The sequence below is a fragment of the Punica granatum genome, chromosome 3 (genome assembly GCF_007655135.1).
Source record: "Punica granatum isolate Tunisia-2019 chromosome 3, ASM765513v2, whole genome shotgun sequence".
Classification (NCBI taxonomy): Eukaryota; Viridiplantae; Streptophyta; class Magnoliopsida; order Myrtales; family Lythraceae; genus Punica; species Punica granatum.
In genome coordinates this window covers 7883115-7900066 of record NC_045129.1, presented here as the reverse complement: position 1 = coordinate 7900066, position 16952 = coordinate 7883115, and the positions used below count along the sequence as shown (strand labels likewise).

The 16952-nt window shown below is 38.4% G+C and overlaps 1 protein-coding gene across 1 annotated transcript; it reads left to right on the top strand.

Annotated features, from left to right (window-relative positions):
- Window positions 1-12622: 12622 nt before the first annotated feature.
- Window positions 12623-14651, top strand: LOC116201270 (agamous-like MADS-box protein AGL61). The gene is made up of 2 exons (XM_031532438.1): window positions 12623-12996; window positions 13904-14651. The coding sequence occupies exons 1-2, from the start codon at window positions 12899-12901 to the stop codon at window positions 14493-14495; spliced, it is 690 nt and encodes a 229-aa protein (XP_031388298.1). The 5' UTR covers window positions 12623-12898; the 3' UTR covers window positions 14496-14651.
- The last annotated feature ends 2301 nt before the right edge of the window (window positions 14652-16952 follow it).

The window sequence follows — 16952 nt, the reverse complement described above, 5'->3', positions numbered from 1 at the left end:
TTTTGTTTTTGTATGCACTAAGGGGTAAAACTCTCCCAAACTCGAACTCAAAATCTTACTTAAAGGGAAAAAGAGCCGACTCGTTCGAACTGAATGTATTTTGACCTTTTACCATTAATATTTTAATTATATTATATACCCTATATGGAAAAGAAAATATCAAATTCATAAGGGAAAGTGTAAAAATGAGAAGTATTGCTCATCATGGCATGTATTTAGCATCTAAGATTGTGTTTGATAATTTCAATTAAGTGCTGAAATTAATTTTTCAGCGCTTAATAGAATTAAGCTTGTTTGATAACATAACATAAAATTTAACTTAACCTAACGATTCAGTCAAAAAAGCGTTGAATTATTAAGTAATCCAAAACCTACTTAATCAATCAGCTCTATATTTGCTTATCCGCTTGGCGGGGGCTACTTTTAGCTTATTTATGGGAGTGCCCTGAACTTTTTTGATTTTGCAATCTAGTCCATTTCTCGATTTCTGTCAGAATGTTATAGAGAGAGAGAGAGAGAGAGAAGAGAAGGAGAAAGGGCATCGGATGAAGGAGGAGGGTAGTGGTAGCCCCGATTTAGGCCACTGCCGCCCTAATCGAGGTAACCTGCGACATCATGGGTCGCCGACGACTTCACTTGGGCGGTGGTCCCGGCCACCACCGCCCCAAATCTCCATCTCTTTCTTCAACGATTTCGAAGAGTGAGAAAGAGGGACAATTGAGGGTGGTGGTGGTCCCGATCTCAACTACCATTGCCCAGACGAGGTTGCCAACGACCTCAAATAGGGCGGCGGTGGCCAGAATCAGGGCCACCATCGCCCCCTTTCCTCTCCACTCTCGTCAATACTGTCTTTTCCTCTTTTGTTTTCCTCTCTATTTTCAGTAATTGAATTAAAAAACAAATATGGGGCCAAATTGTAAACAAAAGTAAATATACAGCAAAATATAAATATAACCCTAGAAAACTATAAGTTTTCAACAGTTAAATTTATCGAGCAGTTTTGACTTAACTAATTAAGCATATATTCTCTTAACTGAATAAATTTTCAGCACTTAATTTTAAGTCCAAACAAATATAACCTAAATCTTTTACAAAATACTAACTGAAAATAAAAATCACCTATGTATAGTAACCGGAAAAAAAATCTCTTATGTATACCTGCTAGTGAAAACTTAGTTTGTGCCAATACATTATCCACGATTAGGTCAATCGGTCATTGATTTTTGGGTTTAAATTACGAATAGAAAATGACAGAATTGGACGGTCGGAAGTTCGGTTTTGCAAGATTGAGATCAAGAGGATTGAGAACCTGAATGATTATTGTCTGCACAATTAAATTCTCCATATGCAGGTGCATATACTTCCTTTATCATTATTAATTTTTTTTATGAACTTTAACTGAAACTCGCTAGTTGCTACCGATTTGAGGAAAAGAAGAATCGCGGGAAGATGCTCAAGGCATTAATATAGGTTCGTATTGATCAGCTCTCGAGGCCCCAGCTCGAGAAATTATCTACGTCTATGGGGCATTTTATAGTGAACTAATGAACTACATCAACCAAAGCAGCAACAGAAAACGAGGACAACAATGAATCAATGATAGTAACGTGGCTCTTATTGCCAGGACTTTCATACTCGGGCCGGTCATCGAACTAGAGTCTTCACTCTTCAGTGGGTAGTTGGTCACCCGATTTAATCGGTTCAACCACTGATTTGACTATTTCTTTTATTTTCATAAAAAGTAAGGAACCAAGGATTATGGAAAAAAAATTGAAAATTAGGATTCTCCCTTTATTAATGAAATTGGATTCAGAAATGGGGGGTGTGTAATTGTCATTGTCCTCTGATCCCTGAAGTTGTGTCCTCCTTTTATCCCCGTGTGGTGGCCGTTCAAAAGAGATTTTTATAAATCCTTTCAGATACTACTCTCTATGGGCTCACTTACTGTCTTTAGTGTGACCCGGTTTATTTATTTATTTATATTTTCGATTACGAGAGAGGCTCATAAATCTAGTACATTGAAATAAATATTCTAAATATCTAATAAAGGAGCACGAGTAGTCCTACTAAATATCGAACTTGACATCTTAATCACCAGACAAGAGGTGCGTCACTGCGCTATATCCTCTCTTGATAGTGTGACCCGATTTATTGATATAATACTCGCGAGCTTTATGCACCCCTTATCCTGAGCCCATATCATCTGCGCCCCCAAGCCCGTGTTTTCATGGAAAGCGCGGGATTGGTTCCTTTTTTTTTTTTTGAAGTTTACATTGTCGGTTAGTCATGCGTCAGTTCCTTCCATCATATGAGTTATGTTCCTTGGGAAGTCACTCATTTCTTTTCAAATGCTTTTGTATAAACCCCTCTGAAGGATTTTGTCTAATATGCCTTTTAATTCTCTTTTTCTTCCTATGCTACTTTTGCTTATTTCTTCTCCTTCACTTTTCATATATATATATGGCAAATTATAAAAAAAACTCAAGTTTGATAAAATATCTCAGTTTTATCTTAAATTTTGTTTTGTAACAAAAAAAACCATAAGTTTTTTAAAATGTCTAAAAAATGACCTCCGTTATAACTTCCGTCAATTTTTGCCTACGTGTGACCTACGTGAATTGTTAAAGGGACCCACTAGCCTACGTGTGACCTACGTGAACTGTTAAAGGGACCCACCATTAGCAGCAAAAATTGACGGAAGTTATAACGGAGGTCATTTTTGAGACATTTTAGAAAGTTTATGGTTTTTTTTATTACAAAACAAAATTTAGGATAAAATTGAGACATTTTACAAAATTTGGATTTTTTTGTAATTTACCCATATATATATATATATATATATATTCCAAATTTACGGATATAGATTTCTTGTAGTGTAGCAACAAAAGTGAGGGGAGATATCAAGTAATTTTCATTTTGCGGGATCCGAAATTCTCATTTCATACAATCTTATCATCGGACCACTCGCTCATGATCGCTTCTATTGAGATGTCTAGGTGACTCATTTTGCGAAGTCTTAACGTTAGAACGCTCACTCGCGATTGCCCCAGACTCGCATTTTCATGGAAAGCACAGGGATGTTCTATTTATTTATTTTTTGTTTAAATTAATTTCACCATTGATACACGTGTCAATTTATCCTCGGTTTTTGAGGATAAAGATGCTCATCTGAAGGAAGTGCATTAGCTAACAATGATTTCTAATGAAACGATCAAATTACAGGATGAAAGTGACGAGATATATTATTCGCGACGAGAGAGGTAATTGGGTAAGCGGTTTTATGCAAAGCATCAGTATCGCTTCGTCCATGATGACAGAACTGCGGGGCATCCTCACAGGGCTGAGTATCACTTGAGACTCAAGTTGTCGGAAATTGGTTCTCGAGACGGACTCTTTGATTGCGGACTTAATTCAGGGGAAGATGAATTTCAATCCTTTGCTCAGGATTTTGGTGGAGGACATTAAGAGGCTCATTGCGTGTGATTGGGAGGTGCTAATTCGGCAATACTCTCCTCGTGTGCGGATCGGTTAGCTTCGCGGGCCATCTCTCTTTATGTGGGCATTCATTCTTTATTTTTTGTTCCCAACTGCTTAAGTCACTTGTTGTTAGGAGACATCTCGGTGGTTGCTGTACCCCATCCTTGCACTGTTTGATTTTCTCTGGGCCTTGGCCCCGTTGATCTACCGAAAAAAGTGATACATCATTTAAGACGGAAGTGATCGTCTTGTAAATTACATTTAGAAGATGATCTGTTTTAAGTTTTTTTTTTAATGCATTCTGTCTTGAGAATTTTGCATTCGACTCTTGTCTATGCATGAAACTGCTTGCTTGGAAGGTTTTTATGATAAGTGATTCATTCTCAGTGTATGGCCTGATTCCATCAAAGCTTTTTCTTCACAATCTTAACAAAACGCGCCTAAACTCGCCCCTCGGTTTGAGGTCGTAATTTACATCCTGGTTCACAAGGCTTGCTTAGAATTAATTTTTGGTTTTATATTTTTTATGAAGTCATTTATCTAATCCGTGCTTTACTCATGGAATGAGAGGTCATGCTTACTCCTGGACTCATATTCTTGAATCCATATAATTTTTTGCCCCCTCATTCCGTGTCTTTTGGAAAAAGTGCGGAAATGAATGAGCTTTCAATTTTTCCTTGTCCTAGTGCTCCGTGTTTTATATTCTAAAATGGGCACAACGGTTGGGAAGGAGAATCACTGCGTAATCTTTGTTTTCAAGATAACGAGGTCATCCTTTAGTCTTAACATAATAGTGCTCGCTCGCAGATGGTCCTTGTGGGGTTTAAGTTGTTATGATTCAGAAGTCTTAGCGCAATAGCGCTTGCTCGCAGATGCCCACCCTTAGGGGGTCTTACGTTGTTTTGATCTGGAGGTCTTGGCGTGATGGCGGTCGCTCACGGATGCCCAACCTTAGGGGGTCTTACGTTGTTTTGATATGGAGGTCTTGGCACGATGGCGGTCGCTCGCGGATGGGCCTTAGGAGTCTTAAAATGTTTTAATCTGGAGGTAATAGCCAATGAAGCTCGCTCATGGATGCCCCTAAGGGTTCATAAGATGTTTAGATCTGAAAGTCTTAGCTCAATGGAGTTCACTCGCGGATGCCCGCCTAGGGGTTCTTAAGATGTTTAGATCCGGAGGTCTTAACTCAATGGAGCTCATTGTTGTTGCCCCTTTGGGGGGCCTTAAGATGTTTAGATCCGGAGGTCTTAGCGCAGTGGTGCTCACTCGCGGATGCTCCCTAGGGGGTCTTAAGATGTTTAGATTCGGAGATTTTAGCTCAATGGAGCTCGCTCGTAGATGCCCCACTGGGGGGTCTCATAGATATACAATAGATGATATTCGAATAAGATTGCCGACTACTTCATATTCACAAAGATTGAAAGATGGATTCGTAGATGATATCATATCAATTGGTATGGGATCAACAAAAGAACCTTATAACAACAATTATATTTTAAGCAAAAGCGGAAAATTTTGATTGTGGTTATCATTCATTCGTAAGGCCTTCGATAGGAAAATGCATGCAAATGATGTCCACAAGAGCACGGATAGAGCTGAATCACACCTGAGTTGTATAGATCATTTAATGCATGCAAATTGCATATAGAAATTGGAAATAACACACCTGGAATAGAAAAAGCGATTCAAGGGGCTGAGGTGTGACGAGCCAGCGATGTTCCCCCAAATTTTGAGTTGCCGGTACGGTTGTTATTGTCTTGTCTATAGCATCGGCATATAAAAGCCTCACTGCTATGGAATGGCTTGCTGTTGTCCATTTTCAATCTGGCCAACGCTTCTTGCATGGGATGTGCTCATGCGACAATGTTCTACTCTCCATGATGGGCCATGTTGTCCATAGCAACAGAATGTGCAACTTCATTAGAAGGACAAGATTGCCAAATTGTTGCGATGGAAAGACTGCTTCTCGCTTGCTGAGGTTTTTCCGACGATATCTACTTTCATCGCATGCTGAAATTTTTCAAACGATATCTACTAGTGCTCCTCCACCACCCAGTCGTGACTTGTAGATGTGGATGATGCTTTCGTGGGCACCCCCCCATGCCACCCCCGAGGAGGTCCATAAAACTCATTGAGGTCGAATTTGTTTCTAGTGGGCATGGAGAGACAACAACCTTTATGGTGCAGATTCTCACTTTCGTCTTATCTCATAAAACAAAACTCCACCATGAAGAAAAATGTTGATATTCACATATCACAAAAGCATCCTGGAATTCCTTATCAAAAAGGCAAAAATATTATCGAAAATTCAGAAAATTCTCAACATCCCATCAACACAGGGGGTTAGACTCATTGTTGATCGAATGGCCCCGAAGAACCTCACGAACCATTCATAACAAAGTCTCAAACTCAACTAAGAAAGAAATATGAGGTGATAATATGAAATAATTTCATAATGACTATAAGGAGCCCAGAGCCTATCATTCTCAAACAACTGAATCCAACGAATTTTAATAAACGAGATTCGATGTGACTGGGGAAATAAATAGAAGTTCTTCTTCACGATCAGATTTTTTCATTGGAGAACTCGATGAATAACAATGAAATATATATGAAGAAAAAAATCATGACTAAGGTCCAAAAACTTTAAGAAGGAACACTGACATTCCTAGAAATTTCTCAACCTCTGGAGTTGCATTTCTCAAATCATTGCCGCCGTCAAGAAGCCAACCAAAAAGCAGAGCACAAAGACGAGATATACTGCGATATAATTAAACAAGCCGAAGTCTGAGAATTTTGAAAACTTTGAGGGAATCATTAGTGGAGGGCAGGCAGGCAACAAAGGTTGGATGAGAAATCCGTTTGCAGCACATGATCACTTTTGACGGTATATCATGGTTTGGCAATGAAGTTTACTCGAAATCATGGGTTCTTATTAACAGATCTGGAAACTAACTCCTTAAGGTGGAATTTCAATTAATAACAATTGATCAATTTCCACTATTGATCAGTATCATGATTTGGTAATTATTAGGGTTCATAGATAGGGACGTGAACGAGAAACCGAGGAATTGCTTATCTGGATTCAGGGCAGTTTCAGACAATCGAAGGTGAAGTTGCCGATTTGTTTCCTTGCTCCTCACCGCTGCTTGAGCCGGCGCTTGACATCAAACATCATATTTTGAGAGGTTCATCCTTTGCTGCATGCCACCAGCGTATCATCTCCGGTGGCGGAGATCCTGCCTCGAAATTGTTGAATAGACGCTTTTCTTCTCTGTCTGTCCTTTTCCTGACATAGGGGAGAAGGTTCCTGTCACTGGAAGTACATGATCTAGTCTCCAACATGAAGAAGCCTCTCTTCTTCTACGTCCATCTTGCCAAGAGGTACATACGGCAGCATGATTCAAACGAACTCTCCGCTCGAAACTCATCTGATATCCTGAGAAATCGAGAATAGGAGATTGCAGGTGGTGCCAAAACGTCAACGATGGCAAAGCCAGAGCCACCACCTTTCACTCGGTTTCCACATACGGCGCCAATGAAATTGGATTCAGAGATGGGGCGTGTGCTTGTCATTGTCCTCTAATCTCTGAAGTTGTATCCTCTTTTTATCCCATGGAATATAATTTGGCATTCCATTGTATTTTCCATGCTTTTGAGTTTTGGCATTTTCATTGACATTGCGGTTGAAAATGGAAAAACTTGTCTTGTTTGGTTTTAGGAAATAATTTTAACTCTACTTAACTTTAACCCCACTTATCTTCAATTCAACAACACAATTATTATTTTTCCATTTTTTTCAATTTTTGTAACTATTCAATTTAATTTTTAATATTAAATTTTCTCAACTATTCATTACTTTTTCTATAATTTACCAACATAATCATTACTTTCTCTCAACTATTCATAACTTTTTCCACAATTTAACGACACAATCATTACTTTCTCTCAACTATTTATTATTTTTTCACACTTTTTCTCATAATTTAAAAACATAATTATTAAAAACCAGTTAAAATCAAAACTCAATTTAACTCTAAAACCAAACACAACAACACTCCCAAATATCCATTGTTGAAAAAGTCGGACAGATAAACGGCGTTTGGGAGACCGCAACACAGTCCTAAAAGTAGCATATTTCAAAACAATGATTTGATTGATTTCAATTGTTAGAAACATGATTTTTCTAACAATGGTAATTATAAAAATTGCTTTTCCTAATTCTCTATTTTAAGAATTAATTTTAATTATAACAGTTTCAGATTATTACCTTCCAAGCGTTTTTTTTCTTATTATGAAATTAACATTTAATCTTTCGCAATTATATTTCAGCATTTTCATTTTAATAACACCATTCGCAAACTAAGTCCAAGTGATGAGAGAAAAATAAGGAATAATACGTAAACCAAAAGATACACCTAAATAGCTATATTATAAGGGGGCCAGTTACAAAAAAAAAAAAACTTTGCATCTTTTCTATTCTTAGCATGAACTGGGGGGAGGACGAATTCTTTCAAATTTTTATAAAAAAATTTTACGGGGCTCACTTGGCCAGTCTTCATGGCACCTTTAAGTGCCACATTGGCAGTTTCCGTTAAACTAATGGAAAAACAACATAGTGCGAACGTGATAACAAATTGGAAAATTATTCATGCTAAAATTAGGAAAAAATTGTGAAGTTCATTTTTTTTTTGGATAGATAAAGTTCGTATTTTTTTTAACTGATCCGATGATAAGCTATCGAATTTATTTGAAATCTAAACGACCATTTCGTAATAAGAAAAAATAAATTTCCATCCACTGAAAAAATAATAAATAAGTTTCCTATTGTAATTTGGCAATTTTAACAATATGATTCTTAAAATCAAATTTTGAATGTTTGATTTTTTTTTGGGAGCGCGCAAAACCTAATAATTTTACGAGCAAAAATGGTTAGGCCTCTCAAGTCTCACCATTAATATGTTACCCGCTTTATATATCGTGTAGTGCAATGAAATCCTCAAATCCAAAAGGGAAAGTGAAAAATATGAAGTCTGGCTCATCATGCCATATATTTCACCATGTAACATCTAAATTCTCTATTTATACCTGAAAGTGAAAACTCTGTATGCCCATACATTATTCACGAGTAAGTCCATCGATGTTTGATTTCCGGCTCTAGGTTACTGATGGAACCCATAAAATTGGATGGACGGAAATGTCGGGGTCACCATAGGATGGAGATCAAGAGGATTGAGAATCGAGAGTACCGTCTTCACATGTTCCGGGTATGCAGGTGCATATCTTTCCTTTTCCTTTTGCTTTCATATGTGTTTACATTCAAAAGATACATAGAATAGATAACAAAAGGATGGGTTTTCAACAGTGTGTCTGCCCCATACTCAAACATATCTGGAAGACATATTTACTGAGCTCAGCGCCAAGTGGGACTTTTTATTCACAAAAATGTTGTATGTTTCTTTAAACACCACAATGCTTGCTTGGGTTGATCATTTTCCGAGCTAGCTTTGCTAAATACCTCGTGGTCGCTTTTAAGCTGAACAGGTTAGATACATGGTATTAAGTACTTGAGTGGGGATGGGCTCTATAAAAAAGTAAGCGAGCTGGCAACCCTGTGCGGGGCCGAGATTGGGCTCGTAATGTTCTCGCCCACTGGGGTACCCTTCTCAATTGGGCATCCATCAATTGAGGCAGTGTTGGAGCGCATCCTCAACTGGAAGAACGGCCCCCAGCAGCAGATCGTCAATGGCAATCGCGGGCAGTCGATCTTGGAGGCTCGCAGCAGCAACAGGACCCAGGAGCTGCGTGAACACCTAAACGAGAACTGGTCCTGATTACTGGAGGAGAAGAAGCACGGGAAGATGTTCAGGCAATTAATCAAGGCAGACCGAGCAGCGAATGAGATGAGGGGTGAGGTCGGGTGGAGGGAGGCTCGGCTTGATAAGCTCTCAAACCCGCAACTCGAGAAATTGTCCACATCTATGGTGAACTCATGAAGCATATTACACGAATACCACAACTACGATCTTCAATCTCTATTGATTCTTCGAATTCCTAGGAAATTGGCATTCAACTCGAACAAATCCGAGAATTGGGCGAAGAGCACACAAGCTACAATTTTTATTGATAATCGAAACAACAACCGTTTCAGCCCTAGGGCTTACAAAGCTTAAATAGGGATTAAGAAAACCTAAATTGCACAAAAAGAAATAAACTTTCCTAAAATTACCAAAACACCCAAATAACGATAAAATGCTCGTTTGAGGCCATAAATGATGAAATTTGCCTAAAATATCGAAATTTCACGGCCAAAGGCCATGAGTTTTGCTCCTGAGGCCGTTTCCTTCGAAATAGGGTTGTTAGAACCTATTTTTCTCCAGGTACCGACTTGCCAGGTCTTCTGCCGCATCATTCTCCCATGAGTGGAGAGAATTCGCCCACAAATTCGCCATAGGAGTCCAGAGATAAAAATATTCACACAAACATATACATCTTCCATACTTGATCGGAAACTGATGTCAGCCCATGCTCTAGAACGGATGATTGGAAAAAATCCCGACTCAAAATACTCTGCCGCAGTAATTGGTTCGTTAGAGACATTTGAAATCCTCGTCCTCGTCTGTTGATTCGGGGCACGGTACTTCTCAATTTCCTGCTCCAGCCTCGCCTCCCTCCTATCTTTTCTTCGCGAGTCCATTCTCTTGTCGATAGCCTCCCAGACCGCATCAGCCTCCTTGTCGTCCTCATCATACTCCGCAGAAGCAAAAAGACCCACATCATTCCCTTCAAATTTATCGAATTTCTAGTTCTCGTCAGAACCATTGTCATCTCCCTCATCATCCTTGTCGAAATCGGGCTCTCTATCGCCTCCCATCACGAAAAATGCATCATCAGACGAATCCTCTTCGAAAAATAAAGTCGCGTTCCCTTCAGAATTGGAATCATACTCGATTTCCTCTCGATCAGGGTCAAAATTCGGATTAGGATTTCTCCGATTCTGATTCTCCATAAGTGCAGCCATCTGCTGTGTTAGCTGCCCCCAACATACGTTCCATCCTCTGATCCATCTGATCCAACCTCTGCTCCGGATGTCGCAGATTTTCACGGTCATGAACATCTTCCACACGATCCCTCCTCCTGGGCGGCATGGTCGATCAAGATCAAACCGTAGGCTTTGATACCAACTGACGCAGCGTACACGTGAGTAACTTGTCACAGACCCGTTGATCGCGCATGAATACCGGAACTATGACCTTCAATCCCTATTGATTCTTCGAATTCGTAGGAAATTGGTATCCAACTCGAACAAATTTGAGAATTGAGCAAAGAACACGCAAGCTCCAATTTTTATTGATAATCAAAACAATAACCGTTTCAGCCCTAGGGCTTACAAAGCTTAAATAGGGATTAAGAAAACCTAAATTGCACCAAAAAAGAAATAAACTTTTCTAAAATTGCCAAAACACCCAAATAACGATAAAATGCCCGTTTGAGGCCATAAATGATGGAATTCGCCTAAAATATTAAAATTTCACGGCCAAAGGCCGTGAGTTTTACTTCTGAGGCCGTTTCCTTCGAAATAGGGTTATCAAAACCTATTTTTCTTCAAGTACCGATTTGTCAGGTCTTCTGTCACATCACATATCAACCGCAACAATAACGAGAATGACATGAATTATAATAACGGGACGGCTTCAACCAGCTCATCATTGAAAGCTGTGAGTTTCGACTATAATGCGAATGAGGCTCCTCCGATGAATGGCTGTGATTGATCGATGTTACGTTGATCGTACTGAATTCAGAACAAGTGTATACATGTTACGTTGATCGTACTGAATTCAGAACAAGTGTATGCATGTTACGTTGATCGTACTGAATTCAGAACAAGTGTATGTATCACCGTGCCCGTTCTCTTGTACATGGCATGCAGATGTTGTCTTAATGAGACTGGAGCATTTATTTTTCGAATTGGCTACAGGTCTTAAGTCCACGTACTACTTATCTGGGAAGACATTTATACAAACGTTCGTCCTCAGTTTTCATGAATATATAAAATGCTCAACATATATAGGTAAAGTATTTAAAATCATTTTAGAAAGAAGAAGAAAAATATGTAAAAAGGATATGCAGAGTCATGTGCTTCTGTTCATAAGCAAATAAAGAAGACTGATCGAGTCTTGCAAGTCCGAAGGATATGTAAAGACCATAGTTTTCAAAACCGAACCAGACATCGAACCGGTGAACATTTGGGTTCATAGATTTATGGATTCAACTGAATTTTTAAAAACTAATTAAACAATTTATAAAAATATATATCTAGTATAATAAAATAGAAAAATGAGGCATTTACTAAACTTTTTATATGATATATAAAATAATTATATTATATAATTTGCATTAAAGTTTATATGGAAGGAAAAAAAAAAAAAGGTGGACTGAATCTGAAAATGAAAGGTCTACTGTCCTTTTGCTTTCCCACCCACTTTACCCATCTCTTCCCAGAAGATGAAGATGACGAAGCTCTGAGCAGAAGATGGAAAATGTCCACTACTAGGGACTGTTGCATGCGTTCCTCCTCTTCTCAACTGGTTTACGGGGCCTCTCCTCCTCTTCCCTCTACCTCTCAAACCTTACCTCTTTCGATCGAAGAAGCTTGGGTACCGGTGTACGAAGCTCAATCTCGACTTCAATCTCAAAGAAATAAGGAAATCGGAATGGAGATGGCCCGATCTACACCAGCACAACCCATATGAGGTCCTCGGTGCCTTCAGCCATGGCCGCGACCTCGTCTCAGGCGCCTGTGGCCGGCACCAGGCCCCCCTGTCTAATGATTTATACAATATAAATAGAGTGTCCAATAAAAATTAAAAAGGGCATTATCTATGAAAAGAACCATATTGCACAAATATACTTCCTTTTTTAGGTTGAAAGAGAGGAACGTCAACGTGTAAATAAAATTGTTGAGCCTTTCTCTCTACCCAAAAATAAAAAAAAATTTGTTGAGCCTTTCAAGTTTCACCATTAAATATATTACCTATGTTACTTGCTGATTATGGAAATGAAATCCCCCAATTCTAAATTGTTAGAGTTATTTACTTCTTCTGAAATAAAAAATATGAAATATGAATGGCTTTACATATATATTTTTTGTGAATCGTAAAGTTCTTATTCAGGAAAAAAAAATTAATAATGTCGTAACGAGAAAAATAACCAAACTCTGTGACCGAAATCGGAGCTTGTCCCTGAAAACAAATGAAAAGTCTTGCTCAACATGCCATGTATTTCTACATGCCATTTAGGCATTATCTAAAATCCCTATATATACCTGAAAGTGAAGACTACAAGTGAACATACGCAAACAGATTATCCATGATTATATCAGTTGAGCTTGATCTTTGAGTCAAGACAACTCATAGCACTCATGGGTATGGATGGACGGAAATCTCAGGGCCGTAAGAAGATCCAATTGAAGAAGATCGAGGACGAGAATAGCCGCTTCATAATGTTCTCGAGCCGCAGGTTAGGATCCTTAATTTCTTTCATTTTTTTCTCTCTAATTTGAACGATGTCATATAATTTGTTCTTCATTAGTCTGTGAAAGTGAATATCATGGCAGGGATTGTAATAAGAATATTTGGAATATAAGTCCTCTACCAAAATCATACCCCTTAGGCAATACCGCCTACGAAATGGTATTCCTGCTTCCCCTCTGCTCCCAACCAATTATTCCAACAATGGCTCCCCTTATTCTACTTAGCGAAAGCATCTCATAATTATGGCAAATAGACAGTTGTGTACATAAAATTTCAGGATATACATAAGAAAAAAGTAAAATGCACGTAAAAGTTTTATAAATTGAAAAATTAATCCAGATAAATTTCAGAATTCAGGGAAAGGGTAACTCTGTATTATGAACAATATATACCATATTGATAAAAGGAAAAGCAAAAGCAAAAGCATATTGTCATGTGCATCTGAACTTGTTCATACGCATATACATAGAGACACAATATAAGTTCCAACAAAGTGATGGAGCCTTGCAAAGTGAAAATGGTTCAGTTAGATATTTTGCCCTAAAGGACAAGAACCTGAGCTGCTCAATCATACTCCCGGCAGCTGACTTCTCTTTCGAACTTCAACTAAGTCGAATATATAGCAGCAGGGGCGGAGCCAATGAAGGGGTGGGGGGGGGGGCAATTGCCCCATCTGAACTTTAAAATTTTTAAATTTTACCCAAAAAGCATGTGTTTTTTAATGTAAAATTAGTACTTTGCCCTCCTTAAACTTTGAAATTTTTAAATTTTGCCCCAAAAGTATAAGTTTACCCCCCTGGATAAAAATCTTGGCTCCGCCCCTGTATAGCAGCACAACTAATCTCACTGTCAGTAGCTTCAGCATCTTATGAGGTCTTATTGCTCATGCGTAGGGCCACAATCTATAAGCAGGCAAGCGAGCTTGCTACCCTATGCTGTGCTGAGATTGGGATTGTGATTTTCTCACCAACCGGGAAGCCCTTCTCATTTGGGACTCCTTCAATTGAAGTGGTGGTGGAGCGATACCTCAAAAGGAATCTCCTCGGGAAGTCGCTTGATAATGGTGATATGCAAACGATCCTGGAGGCAGATCAGACGACGAGGATCAGGGAACTGAGAGAAGCCCTGAATGAGACCCTTTCCCAGTTAGAGGCCAAGAGGATGCACGGGAAGTCGCTCCAGCAGTTAATCAAGGCGTCCCGGGCAGCAAATGCAACAAGAGGTGAAGTTAACTGGTGGGATGCCAAGATCAGAGCGCTCAGCACACCGCAGCTTGAGCAAGCATCGGCGTCCATGGAACAATTCTATGGTGATCTTATGAACCATATGAAACAAGGCAACAACAACAACGACCAAAACAACAATAATAGCGATAATGGTGATGTGGCTACTTCCACAGACTCCCTATTGGAAGCCGAGAATTTCGATGATGAAGTTAGTGACTTTGAGGCTGGAAATGAGGCATCTCCGGATGAAAAATCATAATTGATATTATGTGATATGCTTTTCTTTAATTATGTATCAATAAGCACAGTCTCTCTTCTGTGCATGGCAATTTTACAACACAATAATTTTTTCGGTAGGTAATATACCATTTATTTTGGGAATCGACTTTTGCGCTCTTCATGCAGAAGTAGAACATGAAATGGCAGCTGTTAATATATTCTGCTATACATCAAGTTTATTCATATATCTAATGGACAGGAACCACCGTTATTTGTATATCTTTAAAGAGCATGCATCTAAAACGCAATTTAATTAATTTCAATTTGCCCCTTGAACTATTACATCCAGCCGCAAAATAGTAATCCCAGTTGCTTAATTTGTCTCAAATTAATTGTCAACCAAAGTTTAAAATCCGCCAAATTCGCGCAAATGCGGGAATTTACTTTAATGCTTGGTTAAAAAAGCTCCCATTGTTGATAGTGAAGATTTTTTTTTTTCCTTTTGAGGTGAAAAAGAATTTGTCTTTTCAGTAATAAAAATTGAAAAAACCGAACTATTAAGAATTTCCTCTATTAAGGCTTGCCGCTTTCTTTTAACCTCTGATCGACTTTTTTTTTGCAAAATTACCAAATTTTTTAGTTAAAAACAATTTAGTAGTAAAAATTTTTATGATTAAAAAATTATTTCATCCTAAAAAAAAAATCTATGATTTAAACATCATTTTATCAATATTTTATTTTTAAATTTTCATGTGATTTTTTGTTATTTAGTTTACCATCTTCGAAAATCATAATAATTCTAAAGATTCGGGTAAACATATTTATGAATTGGGTTGATATTACTTATCCAAAAAGGATTGAGTTGATATTTTCAATTTTGTTGTTGACGATCATTTGAACTATATTTGAATTTTTATAAAGTACTAAAAAAAAAAAAATCAATCCTCTGGTTGAACCAGTTGGACCAATTAAACCATATTCAGGTAAAATGTTTGACTTAACACCCGACACACATGGCAAGCCTCCGTAATTTTTAGTTTCTTTTCTTCGATATAAATAGTTGACAATGTAAATTTCATTTTTCCTTTTAAGTATGAAAAACTTATTCTTCTTTTGGTCGAGAAAGGAAGGAGCGTCCGCGATTAAATTAAAAAGTTGTGCGTGTCACCATTAAAAATATATTACCTATACGATTTGCTTAATATCGAAACGAACTCAAATTGCAAAGGGATCAAAGATAGAATATGAAACCAATATGGATTGGTTCAAATGGTTCAGCGTTTGTTTCGCTTAAACAACATCTCGGGTTCGAGTCCTTATGAATGTAAAAAATCATGCTATGAGAGATTTATCCCTTAGTGGCCAACCCAACTCGATTGGATTGATCGTGATTTAATTGGGTTTCCGGATATCAGGATTTAAAAATAAAATGATACAAAACATCTTGCTCGCAATACCGTATACGTATGTAACACACATGTAATTATATACATGTGGACATTCTTTTAAGATAATACTTTTCTACTTCCTCTACCTTCCAAATATCTTCTCATTGCCTTCATCAATACGATAAATACGCACGACCTACTGGTATCATAGCATCCATATTTTCAACAATCCTAACAAGAATAAATTTTATTAAGATTGTCATACATACCACAGACTGTACTTATTGAGGCATAATAATAAAGACAAAGCAGATCAAACACTATTCATCCCGTCTAGGGATGCCTCATTCCCAATCTCAAAATCACCATCAATATCATAATCGAAATCTATGCCTTCCAGCTCCCATAGTGTGTTGACAGCAGCAGCCATGTCATCGTCATTGTTGTTTGGTCGTCATTGCTGCCTTGTTTCTTATGTTTCATAAGATCATCATAGAATTGCTCCATTGATGCAGATACTTGCTCGAGTTGCGGCGTCGAGAATGCGTTGATTTTCGCCTCCCACCAACCAACTTCGCCACTTGTTGCGTTCTCTGCTTGACCCGCCTTGGTCAACGGTTTGAGCGACTTCCCACGCTTTCTCGTGGCCTCTAACTGGGAGAGAGTCTCGTTTAGGTTCTCTCTCAGTTCCTTGATTCCTGTCCTCTGACTGGCCTCCAAGATTGTCTGTACACCTTCATGTCCAAGCGGTTGCCTGCGGATGTTCCTATTGAGGTATCACTCCACCACCACATCGATTGTCGGAGTCCTATAAGAAGGTCTTCCCGGTTGGTGAGAACAATACTATCCCAATCTCAGCTCCGCAGAGGGTAGCCAGCTCGCTTGAGTTCTTTTAGATCGTGGCCCTTCATAGTATCTATATAGTTATGCTATATATTGGTATATATAATCAAACATAAGCTGATGTTCGAGTTAAAAGAAGCTACCTTGGGAATGACGTGACCACATATTTGAGATGCTTGGGGCAACATCTAGTCTAAGCACATTAGATTAATTGGCTTTATCCTTCAATCACAAGCTTGTACGTGCATTATATCTTTCCTTTCGTG